We start from the raw sequence: 25,042 nt of genomic DNA, 5'->3' as shown, positions 1-25,042 counted from the left end.
AACACAGATGATTTACCATAGGAATTCTAAATTCTATGTCTAGAGAGGTCCGAATTCAAAAATCTGTCTGGCATTTCATTTGGTTACTGCCAAGTTCCTGTTAGGTGAAGGAACTAAATGTTTCTTACTACAGATTGTTGGGGGGAAAAATAATGAAAATAACTACTAAGAGGTGTTGTTGGTTTTGATTAGGAGATTACAAGTATCTTTGCATTTTTAGCACTCATCTGTTTTCAGATCAGAGAAACCCCTGGAAACTGCTTCATTTTGTACAATTTTGCAGCTCCTCAGATATCTTTGTAGCTCCCAAGATGTGAAGTCCAATCATTCATAGATTCGTAAATGGCTATTTAGCCCCCGGCAAGCAACTATTCTAGTGGTCAGATTTAGTTGATCATAAATGATTTCCTACCAATAGCCTCATGTTGGAATGTGTTACGTTGTTTCTTAAAATGTATTATACTCCTTAATATCTTTAATCACCACAATTTCTAACCATGTTTGTTTACTTGTTTCTCTTCTGTGTTGTAAGCCCCATACTGTCAGGAATCATGGCTGTTATGTATTCATTGCCTGACACATTTTGAGTGATCGCTTACAATGTAGTTCCGATGCTAACTACCCAGAGTTATCGCACCCTTCATAGGTTAAGAGCATGGTTCCCCACAAGATTGCTCTCACTTCAGACACTAACCACAAGCCTCAGGATCCACAAGCCACCTGTACTTCTAACCAACTGGCTACAAATTAAGAGGTTTGCATTACGCCCTCAGAAAGTGCTAAGCTTGCTATGGTTTGTTTATAAAGAATACAAATCAGGACACATAGGGGAAAGTCTGAGAGGGTACTAAACATGAAGCTTCTATGTCCTCAGGACTTGTCACCCTCCTGGCACATTGATGTGTGTCGCCACCGAGGGATGCTCACCCAAGCGTCAAGTGTTCAGAGTTTTATTGAGATGCCATTAATTAGGTATTGATTGAATCATTGGCCATGTGATTGAGCTCAGTCTTCAAGCTTTCCCTCCCTTCCCTGGAGGTTGGGAAGTTGGAAAGCCCCAATCCTCTGATCATGTGGTTGGTCTTTCCCGTATGTCCAGCCTTGATCTTAAAACTATGTAGGGGCTGGCCGCAGTGGCTCATGCCTGTAATCCCAGCACTTTGGGAGGCCAAGGCAAGTGGATCACTTGAGGTCAGGAGTTTGAGACCAGCCTGACCAACATGATGAAACCCTATCTCTACTAAAAATTAGCCAGATGTGGTGCATGCCTATAATCCCAGCTACTTGGGAGGCTGAGGCAGGAGAATCGCTTGAACCTGGGAGACAGAGGTTACAGTGAGCCAAGATCACACCATTGCACTCCAGCCTAGGCAACAAGAACGGAACATCAAAAATCCAACTATATAGGGCCCCAACATGAGTCACTTTGTTAATATAAACTTAGATATGGTCCAAGAGACCCACCATGGATAAAGACACCTATCTCTTGGAAATTCCAAGGGTTTAGTGAAGGGGTGGCCTGCCCCTCCACACCTGTGGGTGTTTCTCGTTAGGTGGAAAAAGAGACTTGAGAAAAGAAATGAGACAGACAAAGTATAGAGAAAGAAAAAGTGGGCCCAGGGGACCAGCGCTCAGGATACAGAGGACCCCCGCCTGCACTGGTCTGTGAGTTCCCTCAGTATTTATTAGTCATTATCTTTACCATCTCAGAAAAAGGGAAGTGGCAGGGCAATAGGGTCATAGTAGGGAGAAGGTCAGCAGTAAGACATAGGAATAAAGATCTCTGTGACTTGAATAAGTTTAAGGAAAAGTGCTGTGCCTTGATATGCATATGTAAACATCTCCATAAACTTTTTTAGTGCAGAAAGAGCAGCATTGCCGCTAGCACATCCCACCTTCAGCCCTAAGGCGGTTTTCTCCCATCTCAGTAAATAGAACGTGCAATGAAGTTTTACACCGAGAGGTTCCATTGCCCAGGGACGGGCAGGAGACAGATGCCTTTCTCTATCTTAACTGCCAAGAGGCCTTCTTTCCTCTTACACTAATCCTCCTCAGCACAGACCCTTCACGGGTGTCAGGCTGGGGGACAATCCAGTCTTTCCCTTTCCACAAGGCCATATTTCAGACTATCACATAGGGAGAAAACTTGGACAATACCTGGCTTTCCTAGGCAGAGGTCCCTGTGACTTTCCGCAGTGTATGTGTCCCTGGGTACTTGAGATTAAGAGAATGGTGATGACCTTTTTTTTTTTTTTTTTTTTTTGGGGACGGAGTCTTGCTCTTTCGCCCAGGCTGGAGTGCAGTGGCATGATCTTGGCTCACTGCAAATTCCGCCTACCCCTGCCTCAGCCTCCCGAGTAGCTGGGACTGCAGGCATCTGCCACCACACCCAGCTAATTTTTTCGTATTTTTAGTAGAGACGGGGTTTCCCCGTGTTAGCTAGGATGGTCTCGATCTCCTGACCTCGTGATCCACCCACTTCGGCATCCCAAAGTGCTGGGATTGCAGGTGTGAGCCACCGTGCCGGGCCCATATCATTGGTCTTTAAAGCTGGTGGACTGTCTGAAGTAAGGTTTTAATATTGTTGCACAAAATGAAAGAATATTGGAATAAAATCTCAGGCTTCTTTCTTGCCACACTTTAAAGCTTTGTATTTTGAGGAATTTTATTTGAGTTAATTCGCTATAGAAAATGATAAATGATGGAGATGCCGCCAGCTATAAAGTGTACCTGGTTAATAGATGGCATCTGATTTATTAAAAAGTGGATTTGCTAAGATGTAGTTTTTAGTAGTGGATTAATTGTTTACTGTAAGAAGATGAGGACTTTTTTTTCTTATTCCACAGTTCTATTTTGTTTGGGGGCAGTAGATCCTGCTTGATATTTAATAAAGTATTTCTAATGTCAGGCTTAAGAAGTAAGGCTGAAATAAAGGTGTCATTAATCTTGCCTGATAGTTCTGGACCCACTCACATGTCAGAATTTTCTTCATCAAGGAACACAAGGTACTTACCTGACATGAGACAATATCATGAAAAATTGAACCCCATTTGATCCTCAAATTTTATTTTGCCAGTCGACATAGAAAAACAAAATGTTGCTTTAAATTTGAGCATAGAGGCCAGGCGTGGTGGCTCACGCCTGTAATCCCAGCACTTTGGGAGGCCGAGGCGGGCGGATCACGAGGTCAGGTGATCGAGACCATCGTGGCTAACACCGTAAAACCCCGTCTCTACTAAAAAATACAAAAAAAAGTTAACTGGGCATGGTGGCGGGCGCCTGTAGTCCCAGCTACTCGGGAGGCTGAGGCAGGAGAATGGCGTGAACCTGGCAGGCGGAGCTTGCAGTGAGCCGAGATCGTGGCACTGCACTCCAGCTTGGGTGACAGAGCGAGACTCCGTCTCAAAAAAAAAAAAAAAATTGATCATAGAGCAAAAATTCTGGAATATCAGAAGTGCCTGAAGAGATGGATCATCCTGCATCCAAAGTAATTAATTGATGGAAAGATTAGAACCCTCTCTGAGAGGTAATGAGATGAACAAGTTGAGATTGCCTACCACATTGATGATTGAGGAATAGATAGAAGGGCAATTATAAAAAGGGAAAAGGCGACCCAGGTGTGGTGGCTTATGACTGTAATTCCAGCACTTTGGGAGGCTGAGGCAGACAGATTACTTGGGGTCACGAGTTCAAGACTAGCCTAGCCAACATGGAGAAACCCTGTCTCTACTAAAAATACAAAAATTAACTGGTCGTGGTGGCACATGCCTGTAATCCCAGCTCCTCGGGAGGCTGAGGCACAAGAATCTTTTGAACCTGGGAAGCAGAGGCTGCAGTGAGCTGAGATCACACCACTGCACCCCAGCCTGGGCAACAGAGCAAGACTCTGTTTCAAAAAGGGGGGGGTGGAAAGGAGAAAATATTTGTGTAGAACATGACAGAGGGAGACTCTGTCTCAAAAAAAAAAAAAAGAAAAAAAAATTTTCGAACATTGGAGTCAGGACAGGTAGGACCATAACTGGCAGGATGAGATTATCTTCTTCTCTGGCCTTTGAATGCCCTTCCTCCTGCTGTGGGGAAGTATGTTTATAGTCCCCAGTTGTCTTCCTTTTCTGGTAAATTCCTCTTTTGAAGTGATTGCTTTCTGGCATATGTTCCTTTTCTTCACCTTTTGCTCTCTGAAATTCAGGACAGGATTTGTGGGACTCCCATGGGCACTTGTGAGAGGTTCGGTGAGTATAGCTACACATATTTAGGACATGGGGTGAAGTCCATGTCTTTGTCAACCCCAGAAGTTGGCCAATTACTAATCAAGGGAAAGGTTAGGGGAAAAGCTAGAGAATATGCAGTCATCCCTCAATGTCCTCAGGGGATTGGTTCTAAGACCCCTTGCAGATACCAAAATCCACAGGTGTTCAAGTACTTTACATAAAATGGCGTAGTGTTTGCGTATAACATATATAACCGTATGGCCTCTGTATACTTAAATTGTTTCTAGATTACTTATAATACCTAATATAATATAAATGTTATGTAAAGTTGTTGTACCATATTTTTTTAACTTGGTTTTTTTGTTGTTGTTTCATTTTGTTTTTTTTAGGGATGGGATCTTGCTCTGTTGCCCAGGCTGGAGTGCAGTGGTGTGATCATAACTCAATATAACCTCAAACTCCTGGGTTCAAGGGATCCTACCACCTTACTCCCCGAGTAGCTAGGACTGTAGCATGTGCCACCCACTTGGCTCATTTTTAAATTTTTTTCTCATAGAGACCAGGTCTTGCTATGTTGCACAGACTGGTCTCAAACTGCTGGCTTCAAACAATCCTGCTACCTCAGCCTCCCAAAGCACTGGGATTACAGGCATGACTCACTGTGCCTGTCCTTTACTTGTTTTTTTATTGTGCTGTTGTTGCTGTTTCTGAATATTTTTAATCTGCAGTCAGTTGAATCTGAGCATGTGGAACCTCAGACACCCAGGGCTGACTAACTTAATTCTTGGTCAGGTGTTTCAGTAAGGGAGTGAATCTTTCAGAAATGGGATCCAAAGGGGTTTATCCGTAACTGTCTTTGTCTAGAATTCTTAAGGCTACTGAAATCCTTAAACTATCAAAATCCAAAGTGTAGTAATTTAACCCAAGAGCTCTTTCTCCATCATCACCAATTCACAATCTGAGCTGCCTGAATGAAAAGGCAGAAATGTCTTCAGGTGGTTATAACTTTCTAGCACTATGCACAATAGCTGTTTAGATTTCACCAGATTGTCACCTTTGTTCAACAGCAATAAGTCAGTGGAGGCCAGATTTTGAATGCTATTTTAGTAAGTAATATTTTGAGTTCTTTTTGTACAATTTCCTTATCCTATACAATGAAAGCTATAGGTTTGCTTTTATTTATTTTTTTGATTTTGCTGCCACAGTGTTCTGCTAAACAGAGGTAATACAAACACCAAAAAACAGAGTATAATCTCATCTCTTTCACAGTTCTATAATAAAATCACTAGGACCTGTGTCTTACAGTAGATTCCTGCAGTTGGTATGTGCAGAAATATCTGGATCCCAGGCATTGCTGTCAGTGAAGGTAAAGGAGAGCTGGGTATTTGCTGTATTCAAGAGATGGGAGTGATTAAATGCACAGCTCCCAAAGTTAGACATTCTAAACAGGGAAAGAAGCAGGAGGAATTGAGAGAGGCAAGCATTTATTCCCCAGGAATGATGGAGTTATGGTTAATTAACTATAGGACCTTCATTATAACCCCAGTGAATAGCACACAGTTGAGAGGAAGGCTTTAAGCTGACACCAGCCAGGGTGCACTAGATCCCTGGGGCAAGATAGTCTCCATTTTAATCATTCATAGCTTGTACGTGTCTGTTCACGTAACTGTATGTTGGAATATTTATTTTAGGCATGCTTTGATTACCAAAGAAAAATTAAAGCTTTAAGTCTATAGTAGTACCTTGCCCTTATTGTTTACTTTTTGTCTATATCAATTAATGAGAACTTAAATGGATAGGCCTTTCCCCTTAACTGAAAAAGGACTCAGCCATTGGCCCTCTTCTCTCTCTTCCTGGGGGATTTCATCAAGTCCCATGATGTCTCTAGCCTCAGCTCATCTCTATACTTAATCCAGCTTTTTATGTCCAACTGTCTGCTTGACAACTCCATTTGAATATCTGATAAATATCTCAAATGTAACATTTTCAAAATAGAGTGCTTGGTTCACCCTACACATCCTGTTTTTGTAAATTATCCCCCTGTTCACCCAGCCACTCAGACTAAAAGCTTAGAACCTGAACCTTTTAGGTTAATTCTTAATTCTGTTTTCCTCTGTCTACATCTAGTCCATCAGCTGTTTTTATGTGTTTTACCTTCAGAATATATCCAATACCGGCTAGGTGCAGCTTATACCTGTAATCTCAGCACTTTGGGAGGCTGAGGCAGGTGGATCACCTGATATCGGGAGTTCAAGACCAGCCTGGCCAACCTGATGAAACCCTGTCTCTACCAAAAATACAAAAATTAGCCGGGTGTGGTGGTATGCAACTGAAATCCCAGCTACTGGGGAGGCTGAGGCACGAGAATTGCTTGAACCCAGGAGGCAGAGATTGCAGTGAGCCAAGACTGCACCACAGCCTGAGTGACAGAGCGAGACCCTGTCTCCAAAAAAAACACAAAAAAAACAAAAACAAAAATCCAATACCAACCACTTTTTACTTTTTCCATCAACTCATTATAACCCATGCCATCATCATTTCACAAATGGATCAATACAGTGACCTCCTAATTTCCTTTCTCTGCTTCTGTTTTTCTCCCTTCATGTCACATTATCACATAGTGGCTTAAGTGGTCTTAAGTGTTAATCAAATCATATTACTCCCCTGTTTTAAATCCTCTAATTGCATCTATTCCACTCAAAGTCCTATTTTCTTTCCCTAGTCTTGTGAAGCTCATTCTTACCTTGGACCTTTGGATGTGCTTTCTCCTTCACTTTATGCAGGTCTTTGTTCAACAGAATCTCTTTAGAGATATCTTCCTGATGACTTTATTTGAAATAACCCCCACTTTATCACTTTTCTTTGTCACATAGAACTTGTGACTCCCTGAAATACATGGGGTTTTTTTATGTTTGCTTTCTATATGAGGCAGGGAAATTGTCTGTGATTCTTAAATAGGAAAGGGATATGTGTAGTAGACATATGCATTTTGGAAAAGTTCTTCAGCAATTCTTACGTACACCTTTGATACAGAACCATTTATTTGCTTTGACTAATATAATTTACAGCTGTGTTAAGACTGGAAAAATGCTACTTTTAAAACTGGAAGTGAGTGGTAGAATATATTTAGTAACAACAAAAAAACTAATAACTGAATTCTGGAGTTTCCCAACCGTCCTTTTTGACCTGTGGCTATTATAACCCTCTTTCATCCTTTCTAGTGCTGAAACATTGCTTCCTTGCTGTTAAGACATCTTTCCTTTGCTTCATTCCCCTGCTATTGGTTGTTTGCAGAGCACTAACCACTAGGACTGGGTACTTAATTATGTTACTTCTCCATATCAAGAGGAGCAGTAAGTAGACTTCTAAACAAAATTTGAACAAAACTTGGCATATCTGGTTTGAAATGAGTTTCAAAGCCACCTTCAACTTAGTATCTTCATGATTTGAGCAATTAAATATGGTTAGTAACAGAAATAAGGTATGAATGATACTCGTCAGATATTTCTAGAAATATTGTTATAGTTAAAACTAAATTTACTTTTTCCCTTTTTTTGTCTTTTTTAACTCTTTAATCATTGTCTCCCCATTATCTTCACCCCCCAGCCTCTGTAACCACCGTTCCGCTCTCTGCTTCTATGAGTTCAATTGTTTTAGATTTCACATATAAGTGAGAGTGTTGCAGTATTTGTCTTTCTGTGCCTGGCTTATTTCACTTCATATTATGTTTTCCAGTTCCATCCATGTCATTGCAAATGACTGAATTTCCATCTTGTTTTTAAGACTGAATAGTATTCCATTCCATTGTGTGTACAAGTTGAATATCCCTAATCTGAAACACTTGGTACCAGTTTCAGTTTGGGAAATTTTTTAGATTTTGGAATATTTGCAGAATACATACTGTCTGAACATTTCTAATCCAAAAATCTAAACTTCGAAATGCTCCAAATGAGCATTTCCTTTGCATGTCGTGTCAATTTTGGATTTTGGAGCAACCTGTATATACCACATTTTATTGTCTGTTTATCTGATCTGTATAGACTCTGATTGATGTTAAAATCAACTTAGGTTGATTCCATAACTTGACTATTGTGAATAGTGCTGCCGTGAATATGGGAATGCAGGCATCACTTAAACAAACTGATTTTAAATCTTTGAGGTAAATATCCAGAAGTGGGATTGCTGGATCATATGGTAACTCTACTTTTAGATTTTTAAAGAACCTCCATATAGTTTTCCATGAGGGTTGTACTAATTTACATTCCCACCAATAACATTCAAGACTTCCCTTTGCTCCACATTCTCACCAGCACTAAATCTTTCATCTTTGTGATAACAGACATTCTGACAGATATGAAATGATATCTCATTTTGGTTTTAATTTGCATTTCCCTAATGATTAATGATGTTGAGCTATTTTTTTAGTAGATCTGTTGGCCATTTGTGTGTCTTTTCAGAAATGTGTATTTAGGTCCTTTGCCTGTTTTTTAATAGGGTTTTTTTGTTTGTTTGTTTTCTTGCTATTGAGTTGAGTTCCATATTATTTTGGATATTAACCCCTATCAGATGTATAGCATGCAAATATTTTTTCCCATCCCATAGGTTATCTGTGCACACTATTGTTTCCTTTGCTGTACAGAAGTTTTTTAGTTTGATGTTATCCCATTTGTCTGTATTCGCTTTTGCTCCCTGGGCTTTTGGGGTCAAATCCAAAAAAATCGTTGCTCAGACCAATGTCATGTGTGTTTCCCCCTTGTTTTCTTCTGGTAGTTTTTCAGTTTCAAGCCTTATGTTTAAGTCTTTCATCCATTTTGATTTTTGTATTCGGAGTGCAATTTCATTCTTTTTATATCCAGTTTTTCCAACACCATTTATTGAAGAGACCATCCTTTTCCCATTCTGTATTCTTGGGATTTTTGTCAAAGATCACTTGACCATACATGCATGGGTTCATTTCTTTTTTTTTTTTTGAGTCAGAGTCTCACTCTGTTGCCCAGGCTGGAGCGCAGTGGCACGATCTCAGCTCACTGCAAGCTCCGCCTCCTGGGTTCACACCATTCTCCTGCCTCAGCCTCCCCAGCAGCTAGGACTACAGGCGCACACCACTGTGCCCAGCTAATTTTTGTATTTTTAGTAGAGACGGGGTTTCACCATGTTAACCAGGATGGTCTCAATCTCTTGACCTTGCGATCCACCTGCCTTGGCCTCCCAAAGTGCTGGGATTATAGATGTGAGACAACGCGCCCAGCCATGTGGGTTCATTTCTGGGCTCTCTATATTGTTCCTTTGGTCTATGCTTCTGCTTTTTTTGCGAGGACCATGCTGTTTTAATTACTATAGCTTTGTAGTATAGTTTGAAAGTAGGTAGTGTGACGCTTCCAGCTTTGTTCTTGTTTTGAGATAGGGTCTCATACTATCACTCAGGCTGGAGTGCAGTGGCGCAATCATGGCTGTCTTCAGCCTCCGCCTCCTGGGCTCAAGCGATCCTCCCACCTCAGCCTCCCAGGTAGCTGGGACTACAGGTGTGCCCCACCACATCCAACTATTTTTGTATTTTTTGTAGAGATGGGGTCTCCTTGTGTTGCCCAGGCTGGTCTCAACTCCTGGGCTCCAGTGATCTGCCTGCTTCAGCCTCCCAAAGTGCTGGGATTACAGGCGTGAGCCTCCACGCCCAGCCCAACTTTCTTCTTTGTGTTTGTGACTGCCTTGGCTATTTGGGATTTTTTGTGATTGCATGTGAATTTTAGGATTGTTTTTTCTATTTCTATGAAAAATAACATCGCAATTGTGATAGAGATTGCATTGATGAATCTGATAGATCACTTTGAGTAGTGTGGACATTTTAACAATAGTAAGGCCAGGCACGGTGGCTCACACCTGTAGTCCCAGCATTTTGGGAGGCCAAGGCAGATGGATTGTGTCAGACCAGCCTGGGCAACATGGCAAAATCCCATCTCTACAAATAATTTAAAAATTAGCCGAGTGTGGTGATTCATGCTACTTGGGAGGCCGAGGTGGGAGAATCACCTGAGGTCAGGAGGCAGAGGTTACAGTAAGCCAAGATTGCACCACTACAGTCCAGCCTGGGTCATGGAGCAAGACCCTCTCTCATAAAATTAAATTAAATTAAATTAAAATTAAAATCTTCTAAACCATGAACATAAGATATATTTTCATTTATTTGTGTCTTCAATTTCTTTTCTCAGCATTTTATAGTTTTCAGTGTACAGGTCTTTTACCTCCGTGCTTAAATATGTTTCTAAGTGTTTTTTTTTTTTTTTTTTTTTTTTTTTTTGTAGCTATTGTAAATGGAATTGATCTCTTGGTTTATTTTTCAGCTAGTTGTTAGTTTACAGAAATGCTGCTGATTTTTGTGTGTTGATTTTGTATCCTGCAACTTTACTGTATTTGTTTGTTAGTTCTAATGGGTTTTTGGTGGAGTCTTTAGGGTTTTCTGTATATAAGATCATGACGGGCCAGGCTTGGTGGCTTATGCCTGTAATCCCAGCACTTTGGAAAGCTGAGGCAGGAGGATCACTGGAGCTCAGGAGTTTGAGACCAGCCTGGATAACATAGTGAGACCCCATTTCTACCAAAAGAAATGAAAAAATTAGCCAGGTGTAGTGGCACATACCTGTAGTTTCAGCTACTTGGGAGGCTGAGGCAGGAGGATCAGTTGAACCCAGGAGACAGATTGCTATTAGTTTTTCATTAAATATTTGGTAGGATTCAGCAGTGAAGCCATCAGGTCCTGGGCTTTTCTTTGATGGGAGACTTATTACAGATTTAATCTCTTATTTTTTATCTGTTCAGGGTTTTTATTTCTTCATGGTTCCATCTTCATAGGTTATATTGTCAATGAATTTTTCCATTTTTTCTGGGTTTTCCAATTGGTTGCCATATGATTATGCATAGTAGTCTCTTATCCTTTGTAGTTCTGTGGTATTCATTATAATGTCTCCTCTTTCATTTCTGATTTATTTATTTATTTATTTATTTTAATTTTTTTTTTTTGAGATGGAGTCTTGCTCATCGCCCAGGCTAGAGTGCAGTGGTGCAATCTCAGCTCACTGCAAGCTCCGCCTCCTGGGTTCACGCCATTCTCCTGTCTCAGCCTCCCAAGTAGCTGGGACTACAGGCGCCTGCCACCACGCCCGGCTAATTTTTTGTATTTTTAGCAGAGACAGGGTTTCACCACATTAGCCAGGATGGTCTCTGTCTCCCGACCTCGTGATCCGCCCGCCTCGGCCTCTCAAAGTGCTGGGATTACAGGCGTGAGCTACCATGTCCGGCCCATTTCTGATTTCTTGAGTCTTCTTTTTTTTGGAGACAAGGTCTCACTCTGTCACACAGATTGGAGTGCAGTAGTGCAATCTTGGCTCACTGCAACCTCCACATCCCAGGCTCAAGCAATCCTCTCACCTCAGCCTCCTGAGTAGCTAGGACCACAGGCATGTGCCACTATGCCTAGCTAATTGTTTGTATTTTTGGTAGAGACGGGGTTCACCATGTTGCCCAGGCTGGTCTCGAACTCCTGAGCACAAGTGATCCACCTGCCTCAGCCTCCCAAAGTGCTGGGATTACAGGCATGAGCCAGTGTACCTGGCCTGTATTCACATTTTAATACAACTTGTCTTTAGAATTTTTTTTTAAGAGATGGGATCTCACTATATTTCCCAGGCTGGTCTTGAACTCCTGGGCTCAAGCAGTCCTCCCGCCTTGGCCTCCCAAAGTGCTGGAACTACAGGTGTAAGCCACCCTACCTGGCCTCTTTAGAACTTTTTTTATCTTTCAAAACTGAAACTCTATATACCATTGGAGAAAAACTCCTTGTTTCCCTTTTCCCCTATTCCTTGGCAACCTTTTTAATTTAAAACAGACTTAATTGTTCCAGCCTCCAGCCCTGCTCTGGAATTTTACTTCCCTTTGGTATAGATTGTTGAAGACAGGAAATTTGAATCATCTTTTAGTTCCTTTTTTCTAAAATAACGTATCCAGCACTTCAGCCCTTCTTAATGTGGTCAAACCTGGGGTCAATATAAGGGGCCTTCAGTTAATACATTAAGCACACCTGTATCTCTGCAGAAGGACAAGCATCAGAACTCTGACTTGTCTTCCTCACTTTGAGACAGCCATTGGCCAGCCCATTGATACAGATGATGGACATGTTACTTTGTAGAAACAGCTCTTACCTGAAAGTCCTCATTTTCTGTTTGGTAGTCACTCCTTGCATTCTGACCACACACAAACATTGCTTATGAAATGCTAGATTGCCCCTTAAGCTGTGTCAGTATTCCTTTCTGCTACCTAGTGTTTGCAAGTTACTTCTGGATCTGAATGTGATTAGTCTGTTTAAATTGTCATTGTTTTAACTTTTCCATGCATTTCATGCTATCTTCTAAGCCATTTTTCTCAAAGGCAGTAGTCTAGAGAAGGTTAACAAAGGATGGTACACTGGTTTGTTTCTTAATAGACTTTATTTTTTAGAGCAATTTTAGGTTCACAGAAAAATTGAACAAAAAGTACAAATAAGTTTTATATGCTCCCCACACACAGAGCCTCCCCCATGAATGGATCTGCTGCTCCACAGTGATACATTTGTTACAATGAACCTACATTGACACATCATTATTAACCAAAGTCAGTAGTTTACATCTCATTTCACTCTTTTATGAGTTTTGACAAATGTATCTATCATTATTATATGCAACATCATTTCACTGCTCTAAAACTCCTCTGTGCTCTGCCTGTTCCTCCCTTCCTTCCACCACTCCCTGGCAACCACTGATATTTTTATTGTCTCCATAATGTCAAATAGTTGGAATCATACAGCATGTCGCCTTTTTAAAGATGGGGTTCTTTCACTTAGTAATATGCATTTAAGGTTCCTGTATATCTTCATGGCTTAATAGCTCATTTCTTTTTAGCACTGAAGAATATTTCATTTTCTGGCCTCCTGAATAGCCGGTACCACAGGCATATAGCACTGCCATGACTGGCTCATGTGTTTTTTTGTTTTTGTTTTTGTTTCTGTTTTTGTTTTTGTTTTAACTTTAATTTCAGTATCTTTACTGAACTCTATGAGACCATGAGTTGTTTTTTTTTTTAAGTCCTGGTGTCAGGAATGATTGACAAGTTTTGGTGAATAAGAATCATGATTTGTTTCTCTGTTGCTTTGGGACTATAAACCTCAGGACAACTCAGGGTGGAACAAGTATCTGCTCTATCACTGTGGTTCAGTTTCATAATAAATGAGTGAAGTGTAAAACAAGCAATGCCAAGCAAGAAGCCATATAGCACTCTTGACATTTAGAGATAGTATTTGATTCCTAAACCTATCCTGAAACTTCTGGTTTTGAGGTCTCCCTCTGGACGGTAGTACTGTTTTGAGAAAGGCTGTTCTGTCATGAAATTGCAGGAACTGACACTGGTTAGCCACCAAGACCTAAACTTGGGTCTAAATTGAGAATATGCCCCAACTAAGTCCTGGAGTCTACAGGTTGAGGTTGTTTGGACCACTTAGTACCATTGATTTAATCAAAATTGACCTATGACTAGCACTTATTTTATAACTGTGTTTCCCTATCAATAAGGTTATTTTTAAAAACTGCTGTTGGCCGGGCGCAGTGGCTCACGCCTGTAATCCCAGCACTTTGGGAGGCTGAGGCGGGCAGATCACGAGGTGAGGAGATCAAGACCATCCTGGCTAACACAGTGAAACCCCATCTCTACTAAAAATACAAAAAATTAGCCAGGCGTGGTGGCGGGCACCTGTAGTCCCAGCTACTCAGGAGGCTGAGATAGGAGAATGGTGTGAACCTGGGAGGCGGAGGTGGCAGTGAGCCGAGATCGCGCCACCACGCTCCAGCCTAGGCAACAGAGCAAGACTCTGTCTCAAAAAAACAAAACTGCTGTTGTACTGATTTTTAAAACTCAATTTATAATCAGTGAGATTTATGTAGCCCCGCTGTTACCCTAACACTATCATTTCATTCTGCATGGCACTTATTCCTAAGGATATCATTTCCTAAGACGCTCTCGAACACTGTAAGAGGTTTTTCTATTACAGGAGACAGGCTTTTCTTTTCCTGATTAGGGAGTACTGACTTGCCAGTCACATAGGCTAGGCTCCTGACTCCCTTTACACTTAATCTTCTGATTTTCTAAAAGACCTACGAATTGGCCAGGCACAGTGGCTCACGCCTGTAATCCCAGCACTTTGGGAGGCCAAGGCGGGTGGATCATGAGGTCAAGAAATTGAGACCATCCTGGCCAACATGGTAAAACCCCATCTCTACTAAAAATACAAAAATTAGCTGGGCGTGGTGGCATGTGCCTGTAGTCCCAGCTACTCCGGATGCTGAGGCGGGAGAATCACTTGAACTCCGGAGGCAGAGGTTGCAGTGAGTTAAGATCACGCCATTGCTCTCCAGCCTGGTAGGCAGAGAAAGATTCCATCTCAAAAAAAAAAAAAAAAAAAGACCTAGGAATCAGGAACTTTCCATCTGGGACAGTCTAGGGAGTACTTCCTATGCAAAAGTTAATAGTGTACTTGTCGAACACTAGAGTCATAAGTAGACATCTGAATTTTTTTGTTTGTTTGGTACAGAATCTCAATTTCTAGCCGTGTGTGATTATAATGTAAGAAAGACCTGTTCTTCTCATGCATAATAATTTAGAATCACCTTAATATCCAGGTGTGCCTTTTTCTGGCCAAAAAAGGGAAACTCAGGAGGGCTGAATTGCTGGGGTTTAGGGTGGGGAGGTCTAGGCATGAGATAACCCACATGTTAGTATTTACTGAGTCTTTGCTGTTTTCTCCATTTTATTAAGATAGGGATGTGGAAGATGCTTTAGGAATAATCTTATGGGTTTTTTGTTGTTGTTGTTTTAATCTGTAAATTTTCCCAAGGGAACAAGAGTTACTTCATATTGAGCCAAATAGCAGTAAGCTTTCCAAAGGCCTTCTTTTCTGTTGTGCTTTCATATACTGTCCTCTTTTTTTTTTTTTTTAGGCCTTTGAACTGGCCACAGGTGACTATTTGTTTGAACCTCATTCAGGGGAAGAGTACACTCGAGATGAAGGTGAGAACCCTTAACCGTGGATGTGTGTGTGTGGCATTTACACTTTCCACATTTAGCTAACATCATTTGTTAGTACTGAAGAGCCTTAGTCTTGTTAGTGTGCAAAGCATATGCAAATCCCAGAACAGTTAGAAATATAAAAGACATTTTATAGTAAGTTTTTAGATATTTTCTGAAAAATACTAAAGAGCTCTGTCAGAGTCAAAAGGCCACAGTTAACCTAAAACTTCTGTGTGCTGGACAATTTTTTTCTTCAACATCTAGTTATCTTCCTTTCTATATATATCAGTGGTTCATTCTTTACCCAGTTTGAGTTTACCTGTTCATCAACCTGTTGCTCAATTATGCCTCCAAATTTATTTAGAGGTCAGTAACTTTAATATACGCACACTACTTAAATGCAGAGACTATATCCTATTTCTATAAATTCTGCCAACATTTAGCATTCTTTTTTCCCTTTTCTGAATATAAAACTGTAATTTTTTCTTCTTTGGAATTCCATTTTAAAACAAAATAGAATGGATTTACATGTTGTGGTAGCCAGTGGGAAAAGCTTAAGCTGCCAGTAACTTTGTCTGAGAGACTGTGGAAGCAGGCAACTGTATATGTCTGATTTTTCTATTATGATGGCATCCAGATAACTAAATGGGTTAATAATTTGAGTGAACAAACAAATTTTTTTTTTTTTCTTTTTGAGACAAAGTCTCACTCTGTTGCCAGGCTGGAGTGCAGTGGTTCAAGTGATTCTCATGCCTCAGCCTCCCGAGTAGCTGGGACTACAGGCGTGCACCACCACACCCAGCTAATTTTTGTATTTTTAGTAGAGACGGGGTTTCACCATGTTGGCCAGGATGGTCTCTATCTCTTGACCTCGTGGTCCACCCCTTTCAGCCTCCCAAAGTGCTGGGATTACAGGCATGAGCCACCGTGCCCAGCCAAGAAAATGTTTTATACAGTTGAGGCAGCTTATGTTTTATTTGTAAGATTAATGAGGATTATTTTGAGAGATCACTACAGCATCTACCCTCCCAATGTAGAGAACATGTTCTTTTTGTACTTTCCTTGAGTCTTTGGGAACACGTATTTCATGCTCCATGGAACCAGGAGTGCTCTTTGTTTCTCAAAATGTGGTCTTCTGGGATATTAATAGGTAATGTTAGTAGGACCTGCTAATATCCCTAATGAATACCATTTGGAAAATGCTATCTATCTAATTCCCGTGAATGCCTATTTAAGTGAGTACATATTTTGTATGTATAAGCCCCATGTTAGAGGATACTATAATTACTACTTGATTTTACCCACTCTCTGCTTGCTATTTTTTTGGGTTATAGGCTTGGGGTTATAGGCTTACAGTGTTTGGGGTTATAGGCCTAGAAACTACCTACTATATTTGTTGGGAGGGTAATTAATTTTTTTTTACTTCCCTAGATTCTCCATAAATGTTAGTGTGTGGTACAGAACACGTATAGTGGCTAGAATTATATCAAGTAGTATTATGCTACCAAACCTGAAAATTTTAATATATATGCAGAGTCCCAAATAAGGGGACAGGGAAAAACTATCTTCCCTAGATATTTAAATTCTAATTTATTCCATCCTATTCTAGTTAGTACTAATAGTCCTTAGGTCAAACATCAACCCTACCTGTGCTATTCTACTGCAGTTTGGCCTGTAAGAGCAGGAACAAGCAAACCCTTACCCCTGACTAGTGTGTGCAGTTTGTTAGAAGTCATGGTAGGACAGGAGCCTGAGTACCATGTCCTCTACTCTGGCTTTCCACAGCCCTAACTCATGGGATAATACTTAATAATTTTGTCTGTCAAGTATATCAATCCTCATAAGCCAAAAATAGGTTGCAGGAATTAAATGTAAAGTAACAACTTCAAGGGAATTCCTTGAAAAATAGGAAAAATATTTAAAGAACCAATATTTTACTTGGAAGTTTACTTAAGTTTCTAAGAACTTTAAGAAGCTCTCTTAGAAACTATAGTCTAAGTTTTTCCTTGGTATTCTCATTTTGGTTATTGTTAATGGTAAAAACACATTTGCAGGTCCTGCCAAAAACCAGCAGAAAAATTCTTGGCATGCAGGTACTTGTTACCAAACCATAAATTCAGTCAAAACTGCTCAAAGGTTGTAGGGAAGTCATAAATGTGAAGTCTTCTTTAAATGACACCTACTCCTTTACATGAGAAAGATATAACCTGAAACCTTCACAAATTCCCAGATAATATGAATGTCTCTAGCATGTTATTTCCCCTGTAAGATACATAACTGGAAGTGTAACACTTAATGGTTCTGTAACTACAGGATAAAAGTATTTAATAAAGCTTTTTTTCTGGCCAGGAGCCATCATTTTTTTAAAAAAAACTTTTATATTCTGCCTGGGTGTTCACGCCTGTAATCCCAGCACTTTGGGAGACTGAGGTGGGTGGATCACTTGAGCCCAGGAGTTTGAGACCAGCCTGGGCAACATGGCAAAACCCCACCCATCTCTACAAAAAATACAGGCCAGGCACAGTGGCTCACACCTGTAGTCCCAGCATTTTGGGAGGCCAAGGCAGGCAGATCACCTGAAGTCAGGAGTTCAAGACCAGCCTGGCCAACATGTGAAACTCTGTCTCTACTACAAATACAAAAATTAGCTGGACGTGGTGGTGTGCACCTGTAATCCCAGCTACTCAGGAGGCTGAGACACAAGAATCACTGGAACCCAGGAGGCGGAGGTTGCAGTGAGCCAAGATCATGCCATTGCACTCCAGCCTGGGCGACAGAGCAAGACTCCATCTCAAAAAAAAAAAAGGTTTTATATTCTTAATTTCTGTCACCTGCAGAGGAAAAAAAAAAAAAAAGACAGTAGATCTGCCTGAGGTGTGTGTACTGGTTGTTCCCAGACTCACCTCCTGGTTAAGAGGCTGCATGCCTCCCTGGTGGCGCTCATGATCCATATTCATACTGTGACGATTACAGATCATCAAGTAGCTATACTTTAAAATGTTTGTGCTAATCTTTTAAAAAATGATTTTAGGAAAAAAAGCTTTAGACAAGACATAAGATAATTGGTTTTCATTTGACTTTTAGCTCATATTAGCCCTGAAGTTTCAAGTTAGGCCATTTGTGCTTTTTGAAGTTCTGTTTTCTCATCTTTAAAATGGGGTATCAGCCAGGTAGTGACCCAGGCCTGTGATCCCAACACTTCGGGAGGCCAAGGCAGGAGTATTGCTTGAGCCCAGGAGTTTGAGACCAGCTTGGCAGTATGCCATGACCTCATCTCTCCAAAAAATATTTTAAGTCAGCAGGTGTGGTGGCACATGCCTGAAGTCCCAGCCACTGGGGAGGCTGAGACAGAATGATCACAAATAATAGTTCCAGAATGTCTAACACATATTTGGACAGTTTTTTAAATCTTACCTGAAGAACCTACCTGAACCTAGATATATAGACAAAAGAGAAGTAAAGATGAAGATAAGCCTCCAAAATCCAGAATGGTACTTGCCCGACACTATTGGGTGACCAATCACCAGAAATAATTCTTGGCCTTCCCAGTCAGTCTTCCCTTCATTATCCTTGGTTTTATTTGTAGTTACTTTTAAACAGCTAGTCCTTGAAAAAGCTAATCATAGAAAAACCTCTTTTACAGCTTGTCCTTGATCTGTTCTTCTTACCCTTCTATTTTAGACCACATTATGCACATTATAGAGCTGATAGGCAGAATTCCAAGATGCTTTGCCCTCAGTGGGAAATATTCACAAGACTTCTTCAATCGCAGAGGTAGTATTGTTACATGAGTTTTAATCTAGGACCCAGGGGATACTTCAGGAAGCAGAGCATTCACACCAAGATTGTTTTTAGTTATCACTGAATCCACAAAAATTTGACTTTGTGAATTCTCCATTAGATGGATAGAGTCTTCCTCTTCCCATTTAGGATAGCAAGCAAGCCTGATATGCTTTACAAAGAGGTGTGCATGCTACTCTTTCTGCTGTTTTCTAGAGCTGCATTTGTTACTCTTGCTATGTATCTTTTTTTTCCCCCTTCTTGAAATGTTTGAAATATACAGATCACATTGCATTGATCATAGAACTTCTGGGGAAGGTGCCTCGCAAGCTCATTGTGGCAGGAAAATATTCCAAGGAATTTTTCACCAAAAAAGGTAAAGTAAATGTGTTCCCAGACATTAAGGAGGCAGAAGTGTTTTAAGAGGTAAGCACATATTCCCAATATCCTACAGAATGATGGGCCTACCCTGAGTGCTAACCTGTGACTTAGCAAAGAGGTAAAAAAGTGGTCAAGAGCAGAGACTGAGCCAGGCGCGGTGGCTCATACCTGTAATCCCAGCACTTTGGGAGACTGAGGCAGGCAAATCACAATGTCAGGAGTTTGAGAACAGCCTAGCCAACATGGTGAAAGCCCATCTCTACTAAAATACAAAAAATTAGCTGGGAATAGTGGCAGGCGCCTGTAATCTCAGCTACTTAGGAGGCTAAGACAGGAGAATCACTTGAACCTGGGAGGCAGAGGTTGCAGTGAGCCAATATCGCGCCATTGCACTGTAGCCTGGGCAACAAGAGCGAAACTCCATCTCAAAAAAAAAAAAAAAAAAGGCAGAGACTGGAGCCGGGCATGGTGGCTCACGCCTGTAATCCCAACACTTTGGGAATCCAAGGCAGGATGATCACTTGAGTCTAGGAGTTCGAGACCAACCTGGGAAACATAGGAAAATCCCGTCTCTACAAAAGTTTTTTTAATTAACTGAGCATGGTGGTACACACCTATGGTCCCACCTACTCCAAAGGCTGGGGTGGGAGGATCACTTGAGCCTGGGAGGTCAAGGCTGCAGTGAGCCATGATTGCCACTGCACTCCAGCGTGGGCAACCAGAGCAAGATCCTGTCTCAGGGTAAAAAAAGAGCAGAGACTGGAGCCAGACTGTCAAATCCTGGCTGCTCCCCTAGCCATGTGACCTTTGCCAGGATCTAACTGTGCCTCAGTTTGCTGATTTCTTAATGGAGATAATAATAATGTATACTTCTTACTAAGTTAGTTAATATGTATGGTGCCTGCATGCAGTTGGTTGATTACTTCTATAGCAATTCTGAAAAATGGACAAATTTTTTGCTGGCGTTTGGTCTAAGAACTGCCTCTACCAAAGGGCAGGTCATTTAAGCTTCTTACATAAGGGCAGGGACTACATCTCACTCATCTTTGTATCCAGTGACACCTAACACAGTCACTCGAAGTACATTAGTCATACAAACGAACTTTACACTTTTTAGTTTTATGTATTTGTTATTAACAAAAAAAAAAACTTCCAATTTTTGACTTGATAATATATTTCTTAAGCATTGCAAAAAAAAAAAAAAAAAAAAAAATTGAAATGTGAAAACCTGACCTAGAAGCATCTTAGGAAACGGTCTGGTTTTTTTACTCCCATTGTGCCATGGTTCCCTTTTTCCTCACAACTTCTACAGAAGTGCTGAGAAAAGTGACTTTTCTTAATCCTTGACAGGAGCCATCCTCAGAAACATTACCCTTTCTTAAACCTCTTTTAGGTGGGAAAATTTTAAAATGTTTCATAAGAGTTCCTCCTTATGTACAGTCAGATTAAGGCATGTGTGTTTACCAGGTAGGTAATCAAATAGGCACTCACTGCTCACAAAAGAGACTTAAAATTTTTATTTTAAAAAAAAAATTATTATTATTATTATTATTGAGACAGGGTGTCACTCTGTCACCCAGACTGGAGTACAGTGGTGCAATCTTGGCTCACTGCAACCTCCACCTCCCAGGTTCAAATGATCCTGCTGCCTCAGCCTCCCAAGTAGCTAGGACCACAGGCAAGTGCCACCACACACAGCTAATTTTTTGTATTTTTGGTAGAGGCAGGGTTTCACTATGTTGCCCAACTGGTCTTGAACTCCTGAGCTCAAGTGATCCACCCAACTCAGCGTCCCACAGTGCTGGAATTACAGGCGTGAGCCGCTGTGCCTGGCCAACTTAAAATTTTAAAGCAGCATTTGCCTTAGCTATTAATAATTGACTATCTTTTAAATTTTTTTCACTTCAAAGAAGCAATTAGGTTGATACTCCAGTATAGTATAGAGCAGCGGTCCCCAATCTTTTTGGCACCATGGACTGGTTTTGTGGAAGACAATTTTTCTAGGGACAGTGTGGGGTGGGGGGGTAGGGGGATGTTTTAGAGATAAAACTGTGTCACCTCAGATTGTCAGGCATTAGGTTCTTTTATGGAGCATGCAACCTAGATCCCTACTGCAGTTACAGTAGGATTCACACTCCTATGAGAATCTAATGCAGCCACTGATCTGACAGGAGGCAGAGCTTAGGCAGTAATGCTCTCTGGCCCACCACTGACCTGCTGCTGTGCAGACCTGAGAGACCACAGACTGGTACCACAGAGGGTATTGGTATAGAGTTGAGGACCCCTGGTATAGAATATATGAAGCTGTTGTATCTGAAAGCTGTGTAGGATTTGGGGGTTTTTTTGTTGCTTTTATCCATGCTTGACGTGATGATTTAATTTTAAATTACTGCCTCATTGTGAAGCAACATATACTAAACTATTGAGCACATACACAAAAAAGAGTATAAGCAAATTATTCTTGGTATGTGGTGCTAGAGTGCCTCTGCACACCATATAAGACCATGTTGAAGACAGGCATTTCATGTTTATTTTAGTAGTAAATACCTATCCTGATTGTCATACCCAGTTTGACTGGGACCCAAAAAATCCTAGAATAGGGGAAAAAACAAATTACCTTAAATTTTTAGAGCCTTATGAAAAATAGAGGCACTTCTTTCTGAGGCATATGCCAGAAAAAAAATGCTTTGTGAATGCAGGATTAGATTCTGATTGCAAAATCTGATTCCTCATAGACTACATGGGTTAGTTCCACAAGAGGACCTTGTCATTTGTCTGTGTTGATCAGTGACTTTTTCTATACTGTCTTCACTGCAGGTGACCTTAAACATATCACGAAGCTGAAACCTTGGGGCCTTTTTGAGGTTCTAGTGGAGAAGTATGAGTGGTCTCAGGAAGAGGCAGCTGGCTTCACAGATTTCTTACTGCCCATGTTGGAGCTGATCCCCGAGAAGAGAGCCACTGCCGCCGAGTGTCTTCGGCACCCTTGGCTTAACTCCTAAGCCCCTGCCCACCACCACAGCAGAGATCACACACTGACCCTCCGCCCTTCCCCTCCAAGCATTTTCCTCTTCCCTTTTCAGGGTGAAGCTCTTCCTTCAAGAGTTTCTAGATCTTGTTTTTTTTTAATCCAACATGTTCATTTGGGTTTGCTTACTTGACCCTGTGGAGATCCCCACAGCCATTGGGCATCCTAGGTGAATTTGGCCTTGGTTGGGCTCTGCCAAAGACTAATGGACTAAAATGTGAAACAGCCTCTTGCCCTGTACCTTTCCTTCCCATTAGGACATCCTTTAAATTATAAGCATCCTTTTTGAAAAGAGCTATGAAGGTGTATGAGCCCATCCTTTTATTCATTGACTCTAAGAGTCAAATTTTCTAGTGCATATCCTATTGCCAGCATAAGGATGAGGAGGGGAAAGGGTGTTAATTCTGTGTACAGCAGAGACATTAAACTTGCTGTGTCCAGGCTGCATCATCTTCCTGGACTGTTTCTGTTGTTCTCTATGTTCACATTTTTTCCTGCAACTTTTAAGCTACTGTCTTTTAATTAGCTGTATGAACACCAAATTTGGGTACCATTTTATCCTGTTCAAAGCACTGTCGAATTCCTTTCATCCTTTAATAGTTAAGATCTTTGAATCTTCAGTCTGATTTTTAATGTAAGCAAAAACAGAACCATTGAATAGTAATTTCTTGAGAACCTCAGGTGTTCTATAAACAGTCCTTTCCTATATGTCTTCTGTTACCCTAAGACCAGAGTTATTTTGGTTGGCTGTTTTGTTTTGTTTTGTGTTTTTGTATCCTTGGCTGGCACTTTACTCATTGCACTTGAGTTTATTGCCCCATAACTAAAGGATCAGGATGACGTTAGAACGGAGATCTGGATTTCAGAGCTTTCCCACTTAAGAGAAGTAGATCTTGAGATTCTGATTCTTTTCCAGACAGTCCCCTGCTTTCATGTACAGCTTTTTCTTTACCTTGCCCAAAACTCTGGCCTTGAAGCAGTTTTCCTCTATGGCTTTGCCTTTCTCATTTTCTCAGAGGCTCGAGTCTTTAATATAACCCCAAATGAAAGAACCAAGGGGAGGGGTGGGATGGCACTTTTTTTTGTTGGTCTTGTTTTGTTTTGTTTTGTTTTTTGGTTGGTTGGTTGTTTTTTAAGATTAGCCATTCTCTGCTGCTATTTCCCTACATAATGTCAGTTTTTAACCATAATTTTGACATGATTGAGATGTACTTGAGGCTTTTTTGTTTTAATTGAGAAAAGACTGCCATTTTTTTTTTTAGGATGAGCCTCTCGTAGACTTGACCTAGATATTACATATTCCTCCAGTAATATTGAAGAGCAAAAGAGGGGCAGGACTGGGGTCACAGCCGCTTCTTCAGCATGGACCAAGTGGGCCTTGGGGATTACAGCATTCTCGAAGTGGCTATAGGACTCGAATTTACAGAAAGCCACAGAGGTGCAACTTGAGGCTCTACTGCTAGCAAGCCACCAGTGAGGCTGTTGGGTAACCACCTTTCTATACGGGAGATTGGAGTCTACTTTGTCATTTATCCACCAACAGTGACAAAGGAAAAGTGGTGCCGTTACGCAATCCATTTAATTCATAAACATATTACTCTGAGTAACTGGCCAGCCATTCTTCGGATCCTTCATTGGGTACTCCTGAACTCAGACATGTTCCTGTAGAAAGAATTTTAAGTTAGGCTTTCTATGCACCTATCAAGAATCAAGAGAATAGATTGTATCAAACAACGGCAGGGAAATCCTTCAGCAATTCTAATCCACTTTGGGTTTTCAGCTGTTTTTACATCTAAAGCAATAGACTAGAACTGAATTATCTTCTACACTGTAAAATCACAATTGTGGAATTACAGGAATTCTGGTGATATTAAGGTGAAATAAAACATGCAAAAGGCCCTATTTTAACAGTTGATGTGACAGTAAATTTTAATAGAACCTGTAACTTCATTTTGGAAGTGCTCCTCCACCAAATAAGGGCTTTCCCCCCTATTGTTTAAGGAGCCAGATGGATTGAAAGATGTGGAAATAGGCAGCTGTAGAACTTGATCTTCCAAGTACCCCATGTATCTTTATTGAGCTTAATTATAATACTGTCAAATTGCCATGATCTCACTAAAGGATTTCTATTTGCTGTCAGTTAAAAATAAAGCCCTAAATACATTTTTATTCTTTCTACTGAGTGCATTGTCTGTTTTCTTTGTAAATGCCGTACAATAAACAAATTATTTAATAACCAACATGTTTCCAAAAATCTCTGTTCATTTGTTGTCCAAATTGCTCTGCCCTGAGTAGTTGGAGGAAAAGATCGGTTGAGTATGCTTTTTTAATTTAAATGTGGAATGAAACAGTACAGATTGCACACTTGCCATTTTGTGGGGTTCATAGTTTTGCTTCTGCTTTAAATTGGGAGTGGGATAGAATTAACAGCCAAATTAACATTTGTGGAATACTATTTTTCAGCCTGTTTTTTTGTTTGTTTGTTTGTTTGTTTGAAAATTGTTTTTCCCTATGTCCAATAGATAGCACTTTCTTTCAGAAGATTTGTCAGGGGGTT

General features: G+C 40.7%; 1 protein-coding gene across 2 annotated transcripts in view; it reads left to right on the top strand.

Moving 5' to 3' along the window:
• SRPK1 (SRSF protein kinase 1) overlaps positions 1 to 24,725 on the top strand; it is a 90,259-nt gene extending 65,534 nt beyond the window's left edge. For both annotated transcript variants that reach the window (XM_007972817.3, XM_007972816.3), the window contains 3 exons: positions 15,227 to 15,296; positions 19,360 to 19,452; positions 22,275 to 24,725. In XM_007972817.3, the coding sequence (XP_007971008.2) occupies positions 15,227 to 15,296; positions 19,360 to 19,452; positions 22,275 to 22,459 (348 nt within the window). In that variant the 3' untranslated portion in view covers positions 22,460 to 24,725. The remainder of the gene's footprint in view (positions 1 to 15,226; positions 15,297 to 19,359; positions 19,453 to 22,274) is intronic.
• Positions 24,726 to 25,042: the final 317 nt, after the last annotated feature.

Source organism: Chlorocebus sabaeus, chromosome 17 (assembly GCF_047675955.1).
Source record: "Chlorocebus sabaeus isolate Y175 chromosome 17, mChlSab1.0.hap1, whole genome shotgun sequence".
Classification (NCBI taxonomy): domain Eukaryota; kingdom Metazoa; phylum Chordata; class Mammalia; order Primates; family Cercopithecidae; genus Chlorocebus; species Chlorocebus sabaeus.
This window is presented reverse-complemented; position numbering and strand designations above follow the sequence as displayed.